A 23,340-nucleotide genomic window follows, 5' to 3' on the forward strand; every position below is an offset into this window, starting at 1 on the left:
TATTCTGGAGTAATTTTACGAAGTGGGACATCTAAGTTAATAAACGTAAGGGAGAAAGGAATAATCACATCAAACTAACATTAAAGTTTTAAAATCACATTAGGGAACTGAACACTAAATTGCTGTCTTACAAATAGCACAGAAGTCTTAATGTAATTTTTAGTGCTCGAGCCAAACTACTTTCCAGTGAAAGTATAAACAAGTTGGAGAATTTGTCTGTGTTAGTTACTTTTAGTTTCACAATTAATTGCAAATTACATTTTCAGGTGTAAATTTTATTGTGACAAATTCTCTTTAATTTTATTATTACAAATGAAATGCAAAACATTAGTTGTTCCCAGGATTTTCCTTTCTTTTCTAACAGTCAGATTCAGACAACATCTATAAAACTCAAGGAATTGAGTTTTGCCATGCCACACTTCTGCTTAATCACAGAACAATCATTTTGTGGTAAGGTATGCCATACTAAGCTATGTAGAGCATAATACGAATTTCTAAAACACATCTAGCATTCTTAAAACAGCTTTTTGCACTGCTTGCAATACAAGTAACATCCAGTCTTTTCTACTAAAAGATAGGCTTCAATTTTTGATTACCTGTTACAGGTGGAAGGCTAGGTGGTAAAGGGCCTGGTGGTGGTACTGGAGGTCTAAGGTTAACAGGAGGAGGACTCAGAATTGGTGGAGGGGGAGGAAGTCCAGGAGGAGGTGGTCCTTCGACAACAGGGGGTTGTGCTGGAAAAGGCAGAATCCCAGGAAGATTCACATCTTCTACCACTACTGGGTCACTTCCATGATCAAAAGGGCACATATCTCCTCTCATACAGAAACCCTTTTCTGAAATACCGAAACAAAGAAAAATGTTATTAGTACTCAACAGCTGTAGCTTGATTCAGAGTAGATATGAGACATTCTATGTGCAATGCAACATTTTGTAAATTAGCTTCACCTATCAGCAGAAATTTATATTACAAAATGAAATTGACCATTTAGCCGTCAGCACAGGAATATTGCAGCAACATTCTAGCAGAATACAGGAGTTAAGATTTTTCCTCAAAGAATTAATTACACACCAAATTGTAACTGTGAAAGAAAAGAACTAAGAACTAAGCACTTTTAAGTAAAAAGTGCAGATACTGGGACTGAGAAATTCCTACTGAAGTTACAAGTTATTACTATAAAATTTCAACACCAGAAAACTATTGAAATTCAACAAGGGCAAGTGTTGAGTCTTGCATCTGGGAAAGAATAACCACATGTACCAGTATAGGTAGGCGAATGAACTGTTAGAGAGTAGTGTAGGGAAAGGGATCTGGGATGGACAGCAGGATGACCATGAGCCAGCAATGTGCTCTCGTGGCCAACAAGGCCAATGACATCCTTGGGTGTATTAGAAGGACTGTGGTGAGTTGGTCAAGAAAGGTTCTCCTCCCCCTCTACTGTGCCCTCATGAGACCGCATGTGGAATACTGTGGCCAATTCTGGGCCTCTCAGTTCAAGAAGGACAGGGAGCTGCTGGAGAGAGTTCAAGGCAGGGTCACCAAGATGATTAAGGAAGCGAAGCATCTCCCTTCTGATGAAAGGCTGTGAGCTGGGGCTCTTTAGCTTGGAGGAGACTGAAGGGTGATCTTATTACTGTTTATAAATACATAAAGGGTGGGTGTCAGGAGGATGAAGCCAGGCTCTTCTCACTGATGTCCAATGACAGGACAAGGGCAACAGGTACAAGCTGGAACGCAAGAGGTTCCAAAGAAATACAAGGAAGAATTTCTTCACTGTGAGGATGCCAGAGTACTGGCACAGGCTGCCCAGACAGGTTGTTGAGTCTCCTTCTCTGGAGACATTCAAAACCCACCTGGACGAGTTCCTCTGTGACCTACTTTAGGTGGTCCTGCTCTGGCAGGGGGGTTGGACTAGATGATCTTCCAAGGACCCTTCCGGCCCTTGAGATTCTGTGAGTTTTTAAAAATGAACTCAGACTCCTTTTTTTTTTTTTCCCTCTTTTACAATTATGTCAGAAAGAATTACAATACTTTGCCATAGCTTGATTTGATTATGTAAGAGCAAAAGAAAAGTATTTACATATGCATGGATTGCATATGTGTACATATATGTACATATGTAAACACAAAATACACACATATAAATAAAAATTAATATACATTCACCAGTTCTACATGCAAACAAAACACTGGAGAAGGTCTAGAGGAAGGTCATAAAACAACTCTCCAAGGAGGAAAAGCTGAGCAAGTTGTACTTGTTCAGCCTGGAGACCTTAGAGCAGCCTTCCAGTACCTAAAAAGACCTTAAAAGAAAGACGGGGACAGATTTTTTTTTAGTAGAGTCTGTAGCAATAGGACAAGAGGAAATACTTTTAAACTAAAAGAGGGTAGACTGAGGGTGGTGAAACACTAGCAGAGGTTGCCCAGCTAAGTGGCAGATAACCCATCCCTGAAAACATTCAAGGTCAGTGTGCTGGTTTTAGAAACGGTACAGTTTTCTTCATGGTATGTTTTGGATTTGTGCTGAAAACACTGTTGATTCCGCAAAGATATTTTTGTTATCGCTGATCAGTGTTTGCACAAAGTCAAGGCCTATTCTGTCTCTCATCCCAATCCCTACAAGTAAGCTTAGGGATGCAAAAGCAGTTGGGAGGTGATGCAGTTGAGATAGTTGACCCCCAAGGGACTGAAAGGACATCCCAGACACTATGATGTCACGCTTAGCATACAGAGCTGGGAAAAGGAAAGAGAAGGGGATGTTCACAATGATGGTATTTGTACCTCTCCCAAGTAACAGTTGGCTGCGGTTAAACCACAACACTCCTTAAAAACAAATAGTACCGGAAATAAAAAATAGCCTCATCCTCTCAAGAATAATTTATTTGTATACTTCTGTAGGAAGAACCCATAAAAACCAAGGCTTTCTGGCTTTACCATATGTCATTTTGTGTACAGAAGAATACTGTGAATAACAGATAGTATAAACAATACAACTTTCACCTAAAAAATGACAGAAGGTATCCTATAAAATTCTTTGACAGTGTTTCTAATACATTCAACATGATGCTCTGCAGTACAAAATCCTCCTTGCTGCATTAAAGTGGGTTGTCAGAGCAGTCTTTAAAGAATAGCTGCCACTGCATTTTAACTTAAATAACTATATTTACAAAATTATTGATTTCAAGATAAATAGATAAAGCCCATTTTGACACACAATTATTCTTCTCATTTACTAGAAGTTTGATTATTATCTTAGATAACTGAGCCATCTCAAGAGGCAAAGGATGTACACACCATAGCTCAGTATTGTCTTAGTATGGTGTATCCTGCACAAATCCCTGCTCACAAAAAGTCTTCCGAAGTCTTTTGCTTTATCTGTTCAACTGTCTTTATCTCAACACACAAGTCTTCTCTCTTTTAGTCTTCTGATTCTCTCCTCCAACTCTATGCTAAGAGAATGAACAATTGGCTGTGTGGTGCTTAGCTGCTGGCTGATGTTAAAGTACAAGTCCAGCTGGACAGGGCTCTGATTCAGTTGTGTATGAGCCTGCTCATTGCAGGGTGGCTGGACTAGATGACCTTTAAAGGTCCCTTCCAACTCAAACCACTGTATGATTCTAAGACTAACTGCTTAGCAAAATCCCTCACAAAAAAAAAAAACAATAAAACTCCATATAGTATGGGGGAAAGGTTCAAAACATCTGGTAAAATGGGAAGCAGGCTGACTATCCACTTACTCAAAACATGATGCTGAAAAGTAGGTTGTATTACCTCATCTTAAGGAACAGTTATAGAGTATACAAATTCAATTGTTAAGAAAAAAGAGAAGATCTGCCAAGGGCCAAGTAGAAAATGTGAAAGTGCAGATAGGAAAGCAGTGTGTTGGAACTAACAAGCTGCTGAAGAGAAAGATGAGCTTAGAAACTTAGAAGACACAAACAGTCCTAAGAAAAGCAAATGGAAGACAGAGCTAGAGAGTGATTTTAGTAACAGAATCATAGGAGAAAAAGAAACCCTATAAACAGTAAACATTTGAGGACAACTATATCACAGTTCTCCACACCACCATTTTCCTCATACTCAGAAATAGAAATAATAAGCTGCTACAGATCATGGACTTTAAAACGTACAAAGTCCCAGTGTCACACCTGGAGAGGTTATTTCCAAAGTGTAATAGCCTGAACATTTTGTTCCTTTCTAAAAAACCTGCAGAGCTGGGAGACTGTGACACAGTGTTCTGTAGTGCAGCTACAGAAGAAGAAAACTTCAAAAAAAAAAGTACTTTCACAACTCTACCTGGTTCACAGTATTGCTCTGACATATACTGACAAAGCTATTCTTCAGAAGTACAAGTCAGCCAGCATTTGAGAGCTCAGCTTCTCATTTTCTTTACTCAAAAAAAAAAATCTATTCCAATCAGAGTTCTGAATGTAAACTGGCCTAGATCTTTTATCACCACTGAGGTATAAAACAAAAAGTCCCTCAAAAATAATTTTAGGGGGAAATTTAAACTTTCCTAACAGGTTGATTGGTCCAATTTAGCTAAGACACTGCCAACTACAGAAGTCTCTTGTGTGGATTGGGGCACAAGGCAGGCAAAATGACAGCACAGGTAAGACAGAGATAAGTACAAAAACTCATTCAATTTTAAGAAACACAGAAAAAAAATGGGCTAACATGAGCCTTGAAAGTTGCAGCTCTAGACCTTTCTACTTAAAAATTAACTCTTTGATAGGATGAAATAAAAAGTTTTGTCAGTTTGGTGCTAATCATGGCCAAAACTATCAGACACAGTAATTTGGTTTAAATGTAATTTGAGACACAAAATCTGGGTAAACTGGGATTTTTTTTTGTAGACAAATATGCTACTTTTATTTATATAAAATAATTCTACTAACTAGAGAAACTACAGAAACAGTAATAAAGCTGTCTAAAAGCTCAGTTAATAAAAAGTGGAATAAAATTTACATTCCAGAGCTGTGCAACAGAAAAAATATGGTACTAAAGGAGATCAAGAAAAGAAACGGAAATTATCTCAATCTTTGCAGAAAGAGGTCAATCACAGCTACAGGAAGCAAATAAAAACCCACCCCCGACTCACCATCATAATCTCTGCAGCGTTTCTTTGGCAGCGGAGGTCTTCCATAGGAGTTGTGGTCCAGCTGCTCTTCATGGAACTCTGACCAGCTTTCAGTAGTGTTATTTCCATGATGAGCAGGAGCAATAACAGTGATAGTGCTGCTCAGCGTGGGGACGGGGTAGTGGCCAGATGAAATATTTGTCACAGAAGAAACTGGAGTATAATTGTTCTCCAATGGATCTGTTCTATCCATGTCATATTTCGGCTTTCCCAAATCTCTTTCTGTGAAAAAAACAACAATAAAAAGTTACAATTCCTTCTGCACATTTTCACCAGAAGCAGTCATTAACTTATGCAGGTTTCTTTACTCCACATCTATTTAACTCAAAATATAAAACCAATATTTGAAATAGCTAACAGGTTACCCTGAGTGCCTGTGAAGTCTACACCCTATGAGTTATTTATAACCTAAATGGACAAGGTCCTGAGCAATCTGCTCCAGTTTACTTGCTTTGAAAAGGATTGTTGGGCTGCATGACCTTCAGAGGTCTCTTCCAACCTCAATTATTCCATGACTCTACATTCCAAAGGTTTAATCAGAAAAATAATAGCCTTAAGTGTGTAGTCAGCTATGGGGGTATTTTAATAACAGCTATAACCACAGTAAAGCTGAAATCCTATTTAGCTTCAAGCAGAGTATACTGTCTGTAGTGATGCATACAGTGTAAGATACTCAAAGGGATAGCTATTCTGAATAAAGAGAAGAAATGGGGCAAGAAAAAGACAACCATTACTTGAAAACACTGTAAAAGTTACATGTTTAATATTTTGAGATACTGTTGTTTACCTTCATATTATTTCTCTTAAATCTATTTGAATTTAAATGCATGTATTTAATTGCACACAAAGCTTTGTCATGACTGAAGAAATAATAGTGTTTGACAGGTATGGAACATTCTTGGACAGACACAGTAGTAACATGATCTTTTCTTCTGAATACAGACACATTATTCTCTTAGTTTTCTAATATTAGCATTAAATAAATAGTAAGTATCTAGATTAAGATAAAAGAGTTCTGTCATGAGCTAAGCTGGTAAACTCAAATAACTCCACGTTAAAGGAACATTAATAAAAATGTCTTAAAGATGGCCGATAAGTGTAAGCAAAACAGGCTTTTGTTAATGTGCTTAGAAAAAGAAACGAAACTGTCACTATAGGATATGGTCTATAAGATATTATCATTGCAGTTTATGTAAAATAAGCCTTAAATATTTAATAACACTGTAATCTTTTAGTTAAACTGCTGCACATTACATAACTTGCTTGTTCATAAGTCCTTTGAAAAATACCTGCTTGCATATTTTCAGGAATTCTGCATTCCTACTTTTGAGGCTTATTTACCAAGGCTCATTCTATTGAAAGAAGATGATATACAGGAGACTTAAACTAGACTATTTTTACCTCTACACTGTCTAAAACAGAATAAAGTTATAAAACGACTCTCAGTGATCTTTTCCAATTTATCAGTAACAACGATTGGTGCAGGAAAAAAAGCAATATTTTCAGCTGAATAGATAGCTTAGCTTTTAAAAATAGTTTCACTTGAAAAACTACGGTACTGAAGTCTTAAGTCTTACAGATATGTATACAAACACAAATACCTCCTGCAATAATTTCAGTCCCTCCCTGTGACACCAAGGAGGGGACAAAACAAAAAGAACAGAGCTGCCACTGTTCGACAAGTCATTTGCTGCTAAAGAGATAATTTCTGCCAGTTCTACCACCACAGATAGGTATTAATCTCTGTATCTTCCCACATCAGATTATGTCTTTCCTAAAACTTAACAGAAGGTAATTAACTCAGATTTTTCTGTTTCTCTTACAACACTGCTTAGAAGTGGCCAGGACAGTCAAAGGTATTAGAGAAAAATGCAGGAAAAGAAGGGAAAAACAACACTGAAAACATAATCACATCAGCCTTATTTCCACTGAAAATCAAACTAAATTTGAACAAAGAAACAAGAACAATACAGGAAATTTTGGTACATTGTGAATATAGTGTTTAAGTTTAGTGTTTAAATTTTGTAGGCAACATTCACCGTATTTTAGAGACCAACTGTTGGTACCTCTGCTTCGTGTTCTGCTCCGGCTTCTGCTCCGGTCTCGATCCCGGTCTCGCAATCTCTCTTTGCTCCAACTTCTACTTCGACTCCTGCTGTAGCTCCGACTCCTCCCTCTTCTCCTGTTGTATCGATCCCTGTAGGAATCTCTTCTGGGAGGATTTCGGTCATAATCTCTCTTCCGAGAACGTTCATCTTTTTTCCTTTCATCACGGCTTCTAAACATGTAATTTTTAAATTACAAGTTCATTATGAGAATTATGAAGCCATAATTAAAAACCTTAGCTACCACTGAAAACCTCAGGAAATGGAAAATTAGAGCAAAACTACAAATGGGATCTAACTATGGCCCTTCCTTTCTTCTCAGATAAACTTTAAAAATTCTTTCATTTGGTTTATGATTTTTTCTGCCTAATACTGCACCTACAAGTTCAAAACAGCAAAAAGGAAACAGTTATTGAAGGGAAGGCTTCTAAATTAAAATTATCACAATTCATCTGAATACGGAGCAGAGTATGTATTGTAATAGAAACCATAAATCTAACAAAAATAAGCCACAGAACTCAAACGTGGCATTTATGCACAACTCAAGGACAGTTTACACTGTCGCTTACATACTTGCCATTCGTACAACAGCAATATATATAAAAGTAATAAAAGTATTATTTTTAGGCTTATTGATAATACAGAAAGAAAATATTTAATTTAGTAATGTTTTATATTTAGTAATTTTAGTAAAAATCCAAACCTGATACAAGAGGTTAAACAAGATTTATTACCTGGTATCTCTGTAGCGAGAACTTGATTGAGGAGGGCTATGATTTAATCTTCTAGAAAACTTTTTCTCTCGCTCTTCCTCTTTAACTATCTGAATTTAAAGTATATACATTAGATAAAACGTGAGTATGCTATAATGGAGACTTCTGCACAATCAAATAAACTAAAAAAAAAAAAACAACAAAATGCTAAGTAAAGTCAGAAGTAAGACTAAATTGAAACAGTATTTTTGCATCTAGCACAATTACAGAATCTTTGTATTAGGTTTTTATTTTTAGGAATATTCAAAAACATGAGTTAGGAGAAAATAAAGCAGAATAAGCAATTCTTATTGTGCTGCACTGAAAATACATCTGACTTTTTCTACAGGTGGATAAAAATCCATACTAAGATGCAGTGATAGATCTGGAAAGACATGAATACTCAACAAGTTACTTCATCAGCCGCTTAGCTGTTTCAGATTATGGTTATAAGTTTTCATACAGCCAAATCTAGGCTGCTGTTGAAAAGGACAAACCTACTCTACTGGCTCAAAGAACAACATAAACACTCATGTTTAGAATAAGGACAGAGGAATGAGGACTGCCATTAAGAATGGTAGTCTAGATTTACGCTGAATTGAACTATGTCATTTCTCAGGATTGTTGGTTTAGTTTTTTTAGTTAAGAACTAGTGTAGATTGTACTCCAATTCCTACACTACTCAACTTTATTTATGTTTGCCTAATCTGAATCACTTTGGTTTACCTTTGAATCTCCATCTCCATTCTGCAGTCTTAAGTTTTGGGACTATTACTAAAAAACACATAAACACGATGAAGTTGAACCACATAAGCAAACTACAGGAATGAGAAAAAAGACATAAATTTAAAATAAATCAATGCCTACCTCTTCTTTTTTTGTCTCTTTTTCTTGGTGCTGAAAAAATTCTACTTTCAGGCTTCCTGATGATGGCTGTTCTGGTGGAGGTAGATAGCTTTTGGTATTCACAGCATCAAACAGTTTTTCCACAAATATCTGAGTTTCTAAAAGTAAAGTGTGTATAAGCATCCATTAGTCAAAGTTTCAATTGCTTCAAAAATAAATCTTTTTTAAAAAAACAAAATCAAGTTCCACCAAAAAGAATAAAGACAAGTATTGTTTTTAATACTCTGTTGTTAATTTTAAAAGGACATTTACAGAGTCATGAAACATGTCAATAAACCTTGAATTATTTGAAGTCTCATAAGAAAACATCTCTAAGACTATTTCTGGAATACATAGAGAGGTTGTGTACTTCTAATTCTGGCAATAGCTCTTTAACATTCACAATTCTCTTCCAGGAATACTAATAGACACAAACCAGACACCTGTTATATGCATATTGTGCTCTACACCTGTTTTTAGAACAAATTTCTTGATGAAAATTGAATTACATATTTTCAAGTAACATGTTAAAGACCATACCTTTCTGAAGAAATACATCCAGCTGATCAACACACAATGCCTTTAGTTCCTTTTCGCTTTTATCTTTCTTTACCAAAGCCAGAACATATTTAGCTAGCGCAGACGGATCTGCATCACATCTAGGGGGGAAAAAAAAAGCCATTAAATTACAGAAGTTAATACCTGAAACCAGTATGATTGATACATACAAAGGAGTAAAGTTTCCTACTGAGGTAACTGGAAAAACACTCAGGGGTATTTTCTGAGTCTATATGTGTAAGACTGCTGAGTATCACCTTTCTTTTCTGGCAAAGTAATTGCCTAGAGTATTTCCAAACAATATGGCAAGAAGCATCTCGTAGTAAGCAACAACTATTTACAATGAAAGAGTCTCAACTGCCTAATAGTCTTAAAAAAAATACAATAAATACTTCCATAATTTTCAAAATTAAATCAGTAATTTTAAGTGTAACACTGACTGTCAATGGGGAAAAGTCAGTCCAATTACAAATTAATGCACTGATAACAGCAGAAGTGATCTATGTCATAAAAAATTCAGACTGTAAGAGATTTTCTCTTAAATATATTTTTAAACAATCTTATTACTAGTCTCATACGAACACCATAAAAAGCAGACTAATTGAAAAAACTTAATTTTGAAAGCCTAAGGAAAAAGCATTCATATAATGTTATTACAGAAATCTCAAAGAGGCATAGAGACAGTGAAGGGAATTTAGAGGATCATTAACTATTTTAGACATCTAAATTCAATCCAAAATTAAGTATGGAATACTTCAGTGTAGAAGCTGATTGTCTCATACATATCAACAGAGAACTTAGAACAAAGTAAGCTGTATATCCACATGATGTAGAACATCATTTACTATAGCTGACATAATTTTATTGTAATGTTTCACAAATAATAATCTACAACGAACTTTGCAGGGGTAAAACCTGACAAAGCAAGCAAGACTACTGAAGAAAGCCATTTCACACTTCATAATTCCAAGTCAGTAACTAATGAAATGGTAAGAAACTGGTTTACCATGAAAAATAGCGACATTTTCTTAAACCATTGAATCCTATTATTTCACGTAAACCAAAACACACACAATGGCCATGATGCAGCTAAATTGTTTGGGTGGTGGTCAATGTTAATAACCAAAGTTGCATTTTAAAGAAATACATCGGAGGGGAGGAAAAAAAACAAAAAAAAAAAAAACCCAAAACCAAAACAAAAACAACAAAAAAAAAAATCCCAAAAAAACAAAAAACACCCCTCACACTGATATATCCTGTCTGTACAGTCTCTCTAGCAAAACTGAGAAATAAGAAAAATGAAACTGTGTCAGGGAGTTGCACTGAATATGGTGTCACCTAAATAGTGCTCCAGCATAGATATCCAGATATCTGAAGGAATAAAACAGCAGTTCCTAATCTTTTCCACAATAAAACAAATGAAATATCAATGCTGAAACTTAATTATAGATCTGAATGTTGATCATTTATGGCAAGTACTTTAGACACTGTGCAGAAGAAACTAAATGTATCATCATAACATGCTACCTAATTCTTCTCAAAAACAAAACTACCTCTGGCCTAGTAAGCAACATCCTCCATGCAAACATATCCACAAAGGAAAGGAAGGAGATTGGTCACTATCTAGTCTCAGGAGATCTTCTGGACAGCCCAGCAGAGAGTTCTCTGAAGTTAAAGGTCAGAGCTTCAAACATAACACAGCATCTCTAGAAAGCAGGTAACAGGGCAACTTCATGCCATAAAAGCATCTTAAACTGCATGGGGATGTACCACAGTATTCGGTATCAGCCTGCATTATTTATAGACACAGGAGATGGGATTTCACACTAAAGCAACAAAATGCAAACATACACAGTTAATCAAAAACATTGTACACTGAAAATTCTTCACAAGTATTTTCCTTCAACAATCATCTGTTCTGCTCCCATTCGGAAGATGGCGTTGAAGCACCAAGACATCTTGGCAGTAGGCACATAATCTCCTAAAGTGAGAGCAGAACTGTACACTTCCTTTCACACTGCTAGCACTTGAGTGCATCATCCGAGCAGATTATCTGAAAGTATGATATTAAACAGTGTTTTCATCATAAGCTGCAATGAGGGTTTCTCATCCAATAGAATGCCCAGGAGGCCCTAAAGCCAGCATTTCACAACTTCTCAATGCTTGAACTTGCAAAGTTCTTTATTCACTGTTGCTCAATGCAACTTCAATGTCACTACAGCTTTTCAGTCCTGTTGCAGTTTCAAGCTGAATCACACCTTGGAAATTTGGTGTGTGCTATTTTCATATTATCTATCTATAGTCATAACAGGAAAACAATTTGGAGGAGGAGGAGGCAAACTTCACATGATATAATTTTCCATTCTTTTCTCCTTTCTATTCTTCACAAAAGTCAGCTAAAAGATTATTTTTTTCATTTCAATTTCCACAAATTTGCTTCTCCTTTGATAATACAAACTGATATCTGTCACTGTTCAAAATCTGCTGACAAAAGATTTAAAAACGAAAGCCAGTCTAGAAGGTAAAAACTCATCACTGTTAACTACTATAATGTACTTTAATTTGCCAGCTCCCACAATACTGATTATATAACAACATCATGTTCAGCTTAAAGCAATTCCTCTCTCATTACAGAGTAGAAATGGAAAATATTGTCAGGAAAGCAACCTAGACCCCAAAAGGTGTAACAAAACAAACGATCAAAGAAACACAATTCCAAATGGACAAACATCGTCCAAACACATCTCCAAACAATTAGTGCTTTCACCTCTTCCCATCATGATGATTTTGGAAATCTTAGCAACATTGTACACCCCAGAATGGCCTCAAAATTTAAATCTATCTGTGGAAGTCCAAGACACTCTCAAGAAAATATCGTCAATAAAAATGTACACAAATGTAGTTTTAATTTCCAAAACATATAATCACTTCCTCCTGTGGAACCATTTTAGCATTTATCACTCTGCATGTGATAAAATCCCACATGAAAACAATGCAAAATTGTACTGAACTCTGTTATTCAATTTCTAAGTGTAGAAATTTCCCTGTACACAACAGGAAGAACTTAACATGCTTTCAAGTTAAAACTCTATTTATTTTGGCTATTGAACAGATACTATCTTTTGAGAAATACTAACAGATTAATTACTTCAAATTGATGCTAATTAAGTAATAATGAATATGAGTACAATGAGAGAGAGGAAATGTTTATGTAAATTGACAATATGATTTCAGGTGATTTCTTTTCATTTTTTAAAACTGAACTGCAAACAATCTTTAAGCAGACAAAGGCTGACTCCCTTTTATGTACTGTATCCTTTTATGTACTGACTTGAAATATCAGTGTCTTTCTTCCTCACCTGTTTTTTGGAGCTTGAAAAGAAACCACAAACAACTGATCTGTTTTCTCCACACTACCGTGAAGACCATGCTTGTTGCTGTACCTAGTATTTTACACAAATTTAATAAGGCTACAGTCTGATCTTTTATTGCTTTTCAGACTCATAAAAATTGTTTGCGTTTTTTTAATTAAGATGATGCTAAAATTAACTTGCTAGCTACCTGAACTGGTGGAAGAGAGGAGCAACTGGTTTCATGAAAGTGAACTTTTAAAGAACCGTGAATAAAGAAGATCTGATTGAAAATTTCGGTTCTTTATAGATATTAAAACTACAGATATGATTGTTACTGGTTTTGCTTAGAGATTTTTTTTTAAAAACAATTTCTATTCTTTCATTCAAACTGCATTTTGAAATGTTGTGAATAAAGTCTCCATTCTTTGGTTTAGTCAAAATATACTAGTTTAGATTATAGGAGTCTTGAATTTTTATGATAAACACATTATGTTCTCCAGTTTGACAGTATTTTCTTACTGAAGAGTAGTCTCTGTGTGTAATATGCAGTAAGCTTGCTGTATCTTTGTTGTGCATACATGAATTTTTCACTTACTTTGAGCTAGCTTTATCAATTTTTCTAAATCTCTGCCTTGTATTTTATGCACATATCATTGACAATGTTTTATAAAGTTGATAGCATTTTAAATGAAACAAGAAAGGAACCCATGCTATGGAACCAAAACAGATGATGTAGCACAAGGACTTATTATGCAGTATATTTCATGAAATAATCTCAAAGATTATGAGACTAACAGAGAAAAAGTCAGTGACAATTCAGAAAAATGTGTATACCACCTACACATTTCAAATGTCTAAGTTGCCTTCAAAATTAAAAATAAATGTATATTTCAATATTAGTGTCCACCAAATTACATACATTTTCAACTGTTAGATACCTAATTTGAATACAGTGTCATAAATCACAGATCTGAGTATAAGCAGAATCCATATCTTAAAAGTGTGACAGAAGTTTAGATGTAAGTTCATTCTTATACTAAAATTTGACTCCTAGAAAAATGTTCACATGCATTGGAAACAACATTTCTTCATAAAATCCCCTATCTACATCCCCTCAACTTTTTGTAGGCATGTGCTGGAAGCACCACTAAGCATGAATAATCATGCATTTGTCTTCCAGTTTTCTCTTTCATGTTTTCTAACAAACAAAACACAGTTGGCACAAGTAATGTGAACTCATTTTCACTGCAGCAAGTGCATCCTAGAGGCTGCTACAATTAAACACCACAGCATGCTTTCTTACACCCACTTACATCATATAGGATCCTAACTAGTAATGCTAAATGGTTTTGTGTCTAGTAACGCCTTTTTTGCACGTCTGTACTCAGAATACACACTGTCTACTGCTCTATATTGAACAAGGGAGATTAGTATATCTGCTTTAATAAACAGTATATAATGTCAGGCATAAATTGAAGAATTGTCTTGCTAGAGCCCTACATGTTCTTCAGAGAATGATCTGGATACCTTCAACTACTAATCACAAGAGAAAAGCTTTAAAGACAAAAGTATCACCCAATCAAATATTTTGTTCAGTTGTAGGAGCAAGAGTTCACAACTGCAACAAACATCACAGAAATGCTAAAAATCCTTTGTTTCTGATCTCGTCTGGTTTTGCAGTCAGTATTTGACATTACCATTTCATATATAGGCAGTAAAGCAGAAGAATAAAGCTGAAGTAGTTGAGAGTAAATTTACGTGTTAAATACTTTTTTTTTTAATAATGAATGTTTGAGAAAGAAAGCAATTTGGCTGAAGAGGACTCACTTCTCTGTATTCTTTCTTTTAAAATACTTTGCAATTCATTAAATATTGCTCCATCTATCAATTTTGAATACTTATGTTTACATATTTTAAAATGTAGAATACTATGTTCCAAGAATTCACTTTGATAATTACCATGCCATTACAGGCATTATTCTTTAACTTAGAGTGGTTGTGGAATACACACAGTTGCTTGCAAAAAGATGTTACTGGTGTACTGTACAGAAGAGTATATACTGACTTACACTTTGCCAAACTAACTAAAAGTAATTTAAAAAGGCAGATAAGCTAAAGCAGTAAAATATCTTTGTACATTAATATTGCAGAACAACCATTTTTTAAAGATAATTAATAGAAGCATATATGAATTATCTCCCAAGTCTTAAAAAAGAATAACCACAAACTTTGAATACAGTACGCAGAGAATATAGTTTGTCAGGTTAGTGCCTAAGAATGACTTTAAGCATAAGTACAAAAACAGACATTCAAATAGAAAGGCAAAACATGTTGTTTGAGTATTTTCTAATGTAAAAGGCAACAAAAAGAAAGGCAAATCTGAAAGTCTCTGTTGGACTAAATCACGATCAAGTAAGAACTTTGGGCCTGTCTCCCCAACAGGGCTCTGAACTCTCCAACAAGCAAATATTGAACATAAGGCCACTAGGACTTCTGCTCAAATACACTGACAGCAAGAAAAATCCCACCTGATCAATTCTTAAACCAAGAGAATGAGGAAGAAATGCAAAGAATTAAAAAATGGTAAGAAGACTCAAGAATTCTAGTTGTGAAGTTCTTGGTACACCTGAAATTTCACATATTTAGATGGCTTGTTAACATTGTCTATCCTACTTCCTCGAATAATGTTTTCCAACATGGCAAAGCACTGAATGAGTAAAGATATATATTCCAGATTTCCTACATATATATATACCAAGTTGAAGTCTTCTAAAGTAATAACTAATTAGGTTGAGGAAAGGTCTGACATACCTGAATCCAGATATTTTCCTCTCAGAAAAACACCTCCACTGCTATGATGTCCCTTCTGCCACAATTCATAATTTAAGTTAGTTCTAACAAGTGAAATAATCACTTTCAACTGAAGCTCTAAAAGACTAATTATTTCTGGCCATTTCTTAAAAATTAGTATCTACAGTATGTGTTGCAGACCTGGTACTATGACACTGTGATAAATCCCACAGAAATCAGTTTCACAAGAGGACAATATTTTGCTGAAGATCTCACTGGCACAGCAAAGCAAATTGCTTCTTAGACTTTACAGTTATTAGACAACAACTCAACCATTACACAGAAAATTAATTTTATTTTTATGCTTTTTGGCAATGTAACTTAATTCAAAATTTTCTATGAAAAAAAAAAATCTAGCATTCCAAATTCTACGCTCTTGTGAAATGTTTGGAAAATGAAGGAAGATCTACATAAGCAGTGTTTAACTATAAGGTATGTAACTTTTTTATCATCCAGTGAAAAAAAATAAATTCTCAAGATCCTAAACTGTAATCTGACAGTTCTCACAAAGTAAACACGGTTACTCAATTAGGGAAAAAAGTGTGCTTGGAGGAGGGAGACTAGTTAGGACAGAAAAGACTCTTCCATCAAGTTTCCTTGTAACCAAAAGGACTGCTTGTTCATTCGGATATATTTCATTGTCTTCATTTCAAGTTAATGCCAAGACTCTCAATCTAGACTTCATTTTGGACAAAGACAGTGCACACGTGCTACTTCAAGATGGCAAAATGAGGTTTTTTTCCTTTTTTTTTTTTTAAACAAATGTACAGATCAAAAAAGGCACTGTAAATCCTGAAACTAGTTTCTTGACAACTTTTAACTACCACAATACACTGAAACCACAAAAGCATGTCTGAAGTCCTCTGGGTAAAGAATGGTCTTTCTGTAAAGGAAATAACAAGTAGGTACATGTTATTTGTTGTATTCTGATACTGGGAATTTACAGGTTAAATCTAATTTTGTTGCTTAAAGATTAATATTTACACGTCTCTAGAAATCTGCTCAGTTCTTGACATGAGCCAAGGTGGACACTGTTTTAAAGGCTGATACACACCATTCATATTTGCAGGGCCAAGTGGGGGCAGAAAAATGTCCATTGCATATTGGGCAGAGCAGCTACTGTAATTTAGGCAGTTGTACCATTTGGTAGGGTTGGTACTGGAAAGTAAAAAAATCTATTAAAAGTTGAAGTGTCCAGTAAGTAAAATGAATTACAGACTCCTTCAGCAAGCTTCAACTTTTATCTTGAGGAGTTACTTAGATGAGGACTGGTCTACTAATGATTATTTTCATTAACCCTTCATTAACAGAACTCAAAGTAACAGAAATACGCTGATGAACTCAACAGTATCCAATGCTGTTACATAAGTTACTGATGTCATTACAATAGTTCTAAATTATCATATCCTGATCTGACATGTTCATGCAGTCGCAACCAGTAACCAACCAGCAGCTTAAAATGCCATCTCTAGATTCAAGACAGCTCTCATGTGGAAGAAAAGCTGTCAGCTTGCTGGTTGTCCAAAACATACTCAATAGAGAAAGAAAAAATCATCAGTGTCTCTGACCTGCAATGCAGCCAAAGGGTTCCATTTTGCTGCTGACATTCAGTGTGAGAATACAAAGGGTTTCCTGACACAAGAACAATTCTCTCCTCTTTATTTTCTGTTTCCAACTATTTTCATTCTATCACAGTATTTTATACAGATCCTCAGAAGAATCAGGATTCTACATTAGGAATCTCGATTTCTCAAGTATGGCAGCTCTCCATGAGTCAGGTGAACTAAGTCAAGTTTCATTACAGATGTAGAAGAGTAACTTCACTAGTATCGAGTGACACATCAATGACATGTATCTGTGTTTTACTTATATTACTTATAAACAACTTGATGTAAAGCGTTAACAGAGCAAGTGAAACGAAGAAAAACACCTATTGCTTTTGAAGTTCTTAGGAAGTTTCATGGGAAATAAGAGTGAAACATCGTGGTGGGCTGATAAGTGTTACTGGTAGGATGATATCCCACACATATGTGGGAAAGGAATGTTAAAGTTTTTAATTTTAATTTATTTCTATTCTTTCAGTATTTTGGCTTATTAGCATATTCCTTATACCATTATTAAACCTTTTTTATATGCTACCTTTCTTAAATAATTGCGGGAAGATACCTACTCACTAACAATTAAGTAAAGATCTAAATAACCAAAGTATATGACGACATTTAACAAAGAAAAGTTGAATAGTGTAACAAACAAAAACAGAGCAGTGAATACATAACCAAACACCTGAGCTTAGCATTTTCCATAAGAATATTTTTAGTATATTTATCATTGGAATATTTTATTTGGAAAACAAATTTGGATTTTATTCCCAATGCCCTAAGCAGTTACACCACCATGACCACTTACAGAATTAAGCTATATAAAAAAAACTTTCCATTTTAATGAGGTATGCCTGAATTATGTATAAACATTATTTTAAGTATTTTTTCATCTTCCTTGCAAGGTTGATTTAGTACATGAACAAATGTTCACAAAAACATAAATACAGTAAAGTGGAAAAAATTAGATATGGAAGCCTTAATCAAGTTTTAAGTAAAATTCAGTAGGCCCATGGAAGATTTTAATTAAATTTATGTTACGCAAAGTAATTAAAAACAACAAAATTTTCCACTGTGAAAAATTAGGGCAAGGGGGAGAACATTACAATATTTTAAAAGGCAAAATGGTGAGTGCAGTATTAGTAAAAAAAACAGATAAGTTTTTTTCACAGGTAGAGATTCAAACAAATTCAAGAAAAAAAAAAAACAAACTAAAAAGACATGTCTACTTGGAACTTTGCCAAGACAGATCCTGATATTCCAGCAAGGATTATAGACACAGTTTATACAGGATTTACAATGGACACGCAGAAAAGAAACCCATCACAATAGATATGGCTCAATGAGGTTCTTGTTAGTACAGACACAGTTAGAAGTGATGGACCTAAGTCTGTATTCCAAGATTAACACTATTTTTCAACACTTCACAGGAACCATGTCATGGACAAGAAAAAGTGTGTAACACTAGAAACTAAGCATACTGCTGTCTGGAAGCAACAAAGACAACTGTTAACAAATGCCTTCTTTACAGAGCTGACTGGAATAGAACATACGAGATAGCTCCAGTCAAATACAGAGCAGCCACAGCACAAAAAAATACTCTTGCCACTTTGTTTGCACTGGTACTACACTCTCATAGCTGTATCTGTCATGGTTCTGTGTGCATATTTATAATTCACTATACACCAAACTGAGCTGCTCAAAGAGTTATTTCTAAAAACCACAAAAGCAGCCTCCCCATTGAGAGCTACGGAAAGATATTAGCAAACTACTATCCTCAAGCAGAGCTGGTCTGTTTAAGTACTCAAGCATGGTAGCATTTGCAGTTTCTGCCTCACTGCAAGGAGACCAAACCCAAAAAAGGAGTGTTTGAATGGAGGATTGCCAAGGCTTTGACAAAGGCATTAGAGTAGTCCAAAACAAACATACAAAAAAACTAACAAACCACCACAAACAAACAAAAAACTCTCACATTTAAATCCTCTATCATCCCCCTCCTCCAAACATTCTTGTCTATAAACAGTGTTTCCCAGAGGCATCATGTGAAATCAACCAAAAAAACAAAGGTTTGGACTGGACATTAGCTACGTCACACATAAAAAAAAAGTTAGCATTCTTGATAATTCTTTAAAATAATTCAAAGATAAAACACAACAACCTTTATGGAGATTGCCATCTTCTAGTTTTGAAACATTATGTTTCAGAAGTACATATTATGGCCTTTGGAACAAGCTAAACATCCTTTTTAAAAGCTGCCAGCTTCTTGGAAATGCACCACTTGAAAATAAAACATGTTTTAACTACTCAGCTCTAGATAACTAATACATAAATATACACCTATATACATGTACATAAAATTTATTTACATGTCTTCTTAAATACACTTTTCCCGACACCTACAGAGACAATACCTTCATAATGATCTAATACAGTGGTATCCCCTCCTTAGTCTAGTTTCCTATTGTTCAGCTAAATTCCCAAAGGAGTCACAAAATAAAATCAGGTGATATATTTTTTTTAATTAAAAGGAAAAGACAAGTAAAAAATTATTTTCATGCTACAGTAGGTAACACATCTAGATGACCAGCATTTAGGGTCGCATTGTACTAGTACTGCCTCAACTTCTTAACAAGTAACTGCACATTAAAATTTTCAGATTTTCATACTGCCAGAAGCTATGGCTGTAGGCACACTTTTCAGACAACTGAGATGAGAAGAAGCTCCAAAAGTATTTGACTGCTAGGAAATGACAATGCTTCTCCATCAATTCCAATGTTTAATGGAATAATGCAGTTACACAGGATACTGCACAAAACTCAGTTGAATTTTATCAGTCTCTGCTGGCTTGTATCTTCCCAGAGCTAAAAATTCAGAGAACTCAACATTCTCCAGGTCAGCAATTCCCTACCCTACAACATAGTTTGCCAGCATGAGAACCATGTTCGAACTGTGCACACACATTTAACTTGACAGAAACATGTTCAGCCTTTTACTGCTAAAAAGCAGAAAACTGCACTGATCACAAAAGATGAAAACCCCAATTTCACCCTTCAACTGCCAACTACCACTAGCAGATAACACAGTTGAATGTTCGAACAATGAGACAAACATCAGGCAATCTGAGTTTGTTACCAGAGTAAGTTTCTACTACATGTCACTAATGAATGGAGCTTGAAGGGAAAAACTGAGGAACCATTCTGACCTCTAGCTAAACAGTTGGCTGGCAAACTTCTGATACATTTTCTGCTGTGAACAGGAAACTTTTATTATTCACTGGTGAAAGTTAAACTTCAGCTCCTGATGCATAATGCTCACAACAGAGCTGAAAAACTGTAAAATAAATTTTGGATAGATCTGCAAAATCAAAATAACCTAACGTATTTACTCAGTAAGACGCTTTTTAAAGTCTGCTGAATCCCTCCTTTAAACACCACTAGCAGACTTCATAGAATAAAAAAATGCTTCTTGTAAACTCTTTGAAGCTAATATATCAATTTCCAGCTACTCAACTAAGAGGTAACCATGTATGATTTGGCATTTCAAATTAACAAAGTGTATTTTGGAAATGACAAGATTTTCCGATGTTAATTACTGACTGTTCCATGTTTCTTGACCGAGGACATTTAACAGTGCTATCAAACTGCTGGTTGCCACTAAGAGAATATTCACGCAAGAAAGTGTCCAGAGTAACAGCGAGCATGCACCAGAGAACGAGCTGGACCTATCGCCACAGAACACAACATGCTCTGTTTTTGTAATATTGCCTTACATTGAGACAAGAGGAAGACTTAAGTCACCTTCCCAAAACTATACCTTTACAAGATGACTTTTTCTTTTCTTTTGCAAATGCAAAAACCTGATCTTACCACAGTCTTAAAGGTCATATCTTTTATCCAAAAGCACTCAGCATAATTTGCTGCAGAACTAATTTAAAGTCCACTGAAATTAAGTTCACTCATCTATTTCAATGTGGTTTGGATTAAGCCCTATGGAACAAAGAACACCACACCTCCAAAATACAAGTGAAGCTCTCCTAAAAATATCTCATCATTTTACAACTTTTTCAAGTAATGTCAGCATAAGTCATACAAACTATACATGTACACACATATACTTCGAAGTAACGCCTGTGGAAGCCATAATGCACATTTCCCCTCCCCATTTGATAGCATGAGAACTAAACCAACAGCAGCCAAACACCTCAGAAGTTAATATCCAAATTATTTTTTACATTCTAGTTCTACTGACTCGTATCAAGCTCCAGCAAGTTAATTCAGACACATTAAAACAGTGTTTCACAATGACAAGTCAAGTGCACGCTTTGATCTAGAATGTCTACAGACAGAAAACGAAACCTTTAAAACCAAGTTCACATCTCAGTTCCACTAGAACACCATTTAGAAAAGGAAGATATGGACTATTCGCTCAAGAGCCCCAATTACTCACATGGATGTTATGCTTAGATGCCAAGCAGGTATTCACAAATAGGTAAATTATTCTCTGGGGTTTCTAATCCCAAGTGCTCTACTGACGCAATTTTTATTTGGGAAGAGGAAATACTCAAAACAAGAGAACTACGTGCGACGAGTCTATGGAAAACGCTACCGGGAAGACCCCGGGATTCTAGAAAACATCCCAACAGCATCTGAGCTATATCAGAGAATGTCACTGGATAAGGCGGCAGGCCGTGGTTATTAACCTGGCCTCTACGAGGGCTGCGAACAGTGAGCTACACAAGGAGACCCATTATCTCTCGCTTACCCCGGGCTACAAAGGGAAAGCTGAACACGATCGCTGGGGGGGGGGGGGGGGGGGGGAGGGGGGGGGGGAGTTGCATCCTCTGGAGAAGGGTCTACCTCCCGGCCGAGAACGGTGCCGAGAGGGAGAAAAGAGGTAGCCCCCCCAGAGAAGGCGGCCAGGAGGGAGAAGGGCATCGGGAGGGCATCCTGGTAAATGTTCTCACGGACCTCTCCGGCATGGTGCTTCCCTCCCTGAGAATCCCCGCTGTGCCAAAGGAAGATTTATTTCGGAGGAGGAGTGAAAGGGTCGTGGCTACTCACATGGGCTCCAAGGTTTTGCTGAGCCAGGATTTCAGCGCCTCGAAGTTTTCTATGATCATTTTAACCACCATCCAGAGCGGCCCGGGCCCCCCGCCTCCCCGGCAGCAGCAGCAACGGCGGCAGGGTCCGCTCCACGCCGCCCCGCCGGCCGGGACCGCGGCTCCCGCCGCGCCGCGCCTCCCCTCACCCGCCGAGGCTGCGGCCGCCTCCTGGTTGGGCAGAAGCCGCCTGGCAAGGACCGGAGGCCCAGCGCCACTAAGGGGGCGGAACCAGCCGAGGAACGGCTGCTCCCTGCGGGCCCCGCTCCTTAACCGGGGAGCGCGGTCCGGCCACTCCGCAGTTGCTCTCTCCTCCGCCCCCTCCCGCCTCCCCGGCGGGCGGAAGGCAGCGCGGCCGACGGGCCCGACAAACGGTGAGCCCCGAGCGAGGCTCCGAGACACACCGCCCCCCCTCCCCCGAGCCGCAGCGCCAGACGGAGCGAGCGGGCGAGCAGGTAAGATGGCGGCGCCCCGCTGTCGCGAGAATAAGGAGTCTCGCGAGGACGGGAGGCGCGCGGGGGCTGCCGGGAGGCGGGGCCGAGGTGGGGCGGGAAGGGAAAGGAAGCGGGGCTGGCCGTGTTGAGGGGTGGCTATTGGCGCAGCCCGGGCTGGCTGGCGGCGGGCAGTTGCCGCCCTCGCTCCTGGTCCCTCCCGCCTGCCCCCTCCCACCTGCCCCTTTCCACGCCGGAGAGGAGAGCGGTGCCTCAGCCTCTCGAGTAGTTAGGAGAGTAGGTGTAATAAGGAAGCTCGCCCTGGAAAACGTGAGAGAGACACAGCGAGTGCTTCGTGCTCCGTGGTGCGAACTCGCGTTAATGTTTGAAACTAACAGAATTTTGTTGTTAAAAAAAGAAAATCGTAACAAACTTCCTGAAACCATAGGATTATTTGGTTAGAAAAGACCACTGAATCCAACCACTAACATAACGCTGCCAAGCCCACCACTAAGCCGTGTCTCTCAGCAGCTCACTTACACAACTTTCAAAGATCTCCAGGGGTAGGA

General features: G+C 37.0%; 1 protein-coding gene across 6 annotated transcripts in view; it reads right to left on the reverse strand.

The window, feature by feature from the left end:
• Positions 1 to 22,773, reverse strand: part of RBM26 (RNA binding motif protein 26) — a 57,135-nt gene extending 34,362 nt beyond the window's left edge. For 3 of the 6 annotated variants that reach the window (XM_061995902.1, XM_061995918.1, XM_061995892.1), the window contains exons 1-7: positions 22,303 to 22,772; positions 9,424 to 9,542; positions 8,866 to 9,002; positions 7,981 to 8,069; positions 7,181 to 7,419; positions 5,103 to 5,363; positions 597 to 836 (exon numbers count right to left, since the gene is read on the reverse strand). In XM_061995902.1, coding sequence (XP_061851886.1) covers positions 597 to 836; positions 5,103 to 5,363; positions 7,181 to 7,419; positions 7,981 to 8,069; positions 8,866 to 9,002; positions 9,424 to 9,542; positions 22,303 to 22,373 — 1,156 coding nt within the window. In that variant the 5' untranslated portion in view covers positions 22,374 to 22,772. Of the gene's footprint in view, positions 1 to 596; positions 837 to 5,102; positions 5,364 to 7,180; positions 7,420 to 7,980; positions 8,070 to 8,865; positions 9,003 to 9,423; positions 9,543 to 22,302 lie in introns of all 6 variants that reach the window. The other 3 variants (XM_061995908.1, XM_061995896.1, XM_061995926.1) reach the window with 2 other exon arrangements.
• Between the last annotated feature and the right edge of the window lie 567 nt (positions 22,774 to 23,340).

The sequence above is a fragment of the Colius striatus genome, chromosome 1 (assembly GCF_028858725.1).
Source record: "Colius striatus isolate bColStr4 chromosome 1, bColStr4.1.hap1, whole genome shotgun sequence".
Taxonomy (NCBI): Eukaryota; Metazoa; Chordata; class Aves; order Coliiformes; family Coliidae; genus Colius; species Colius striatus.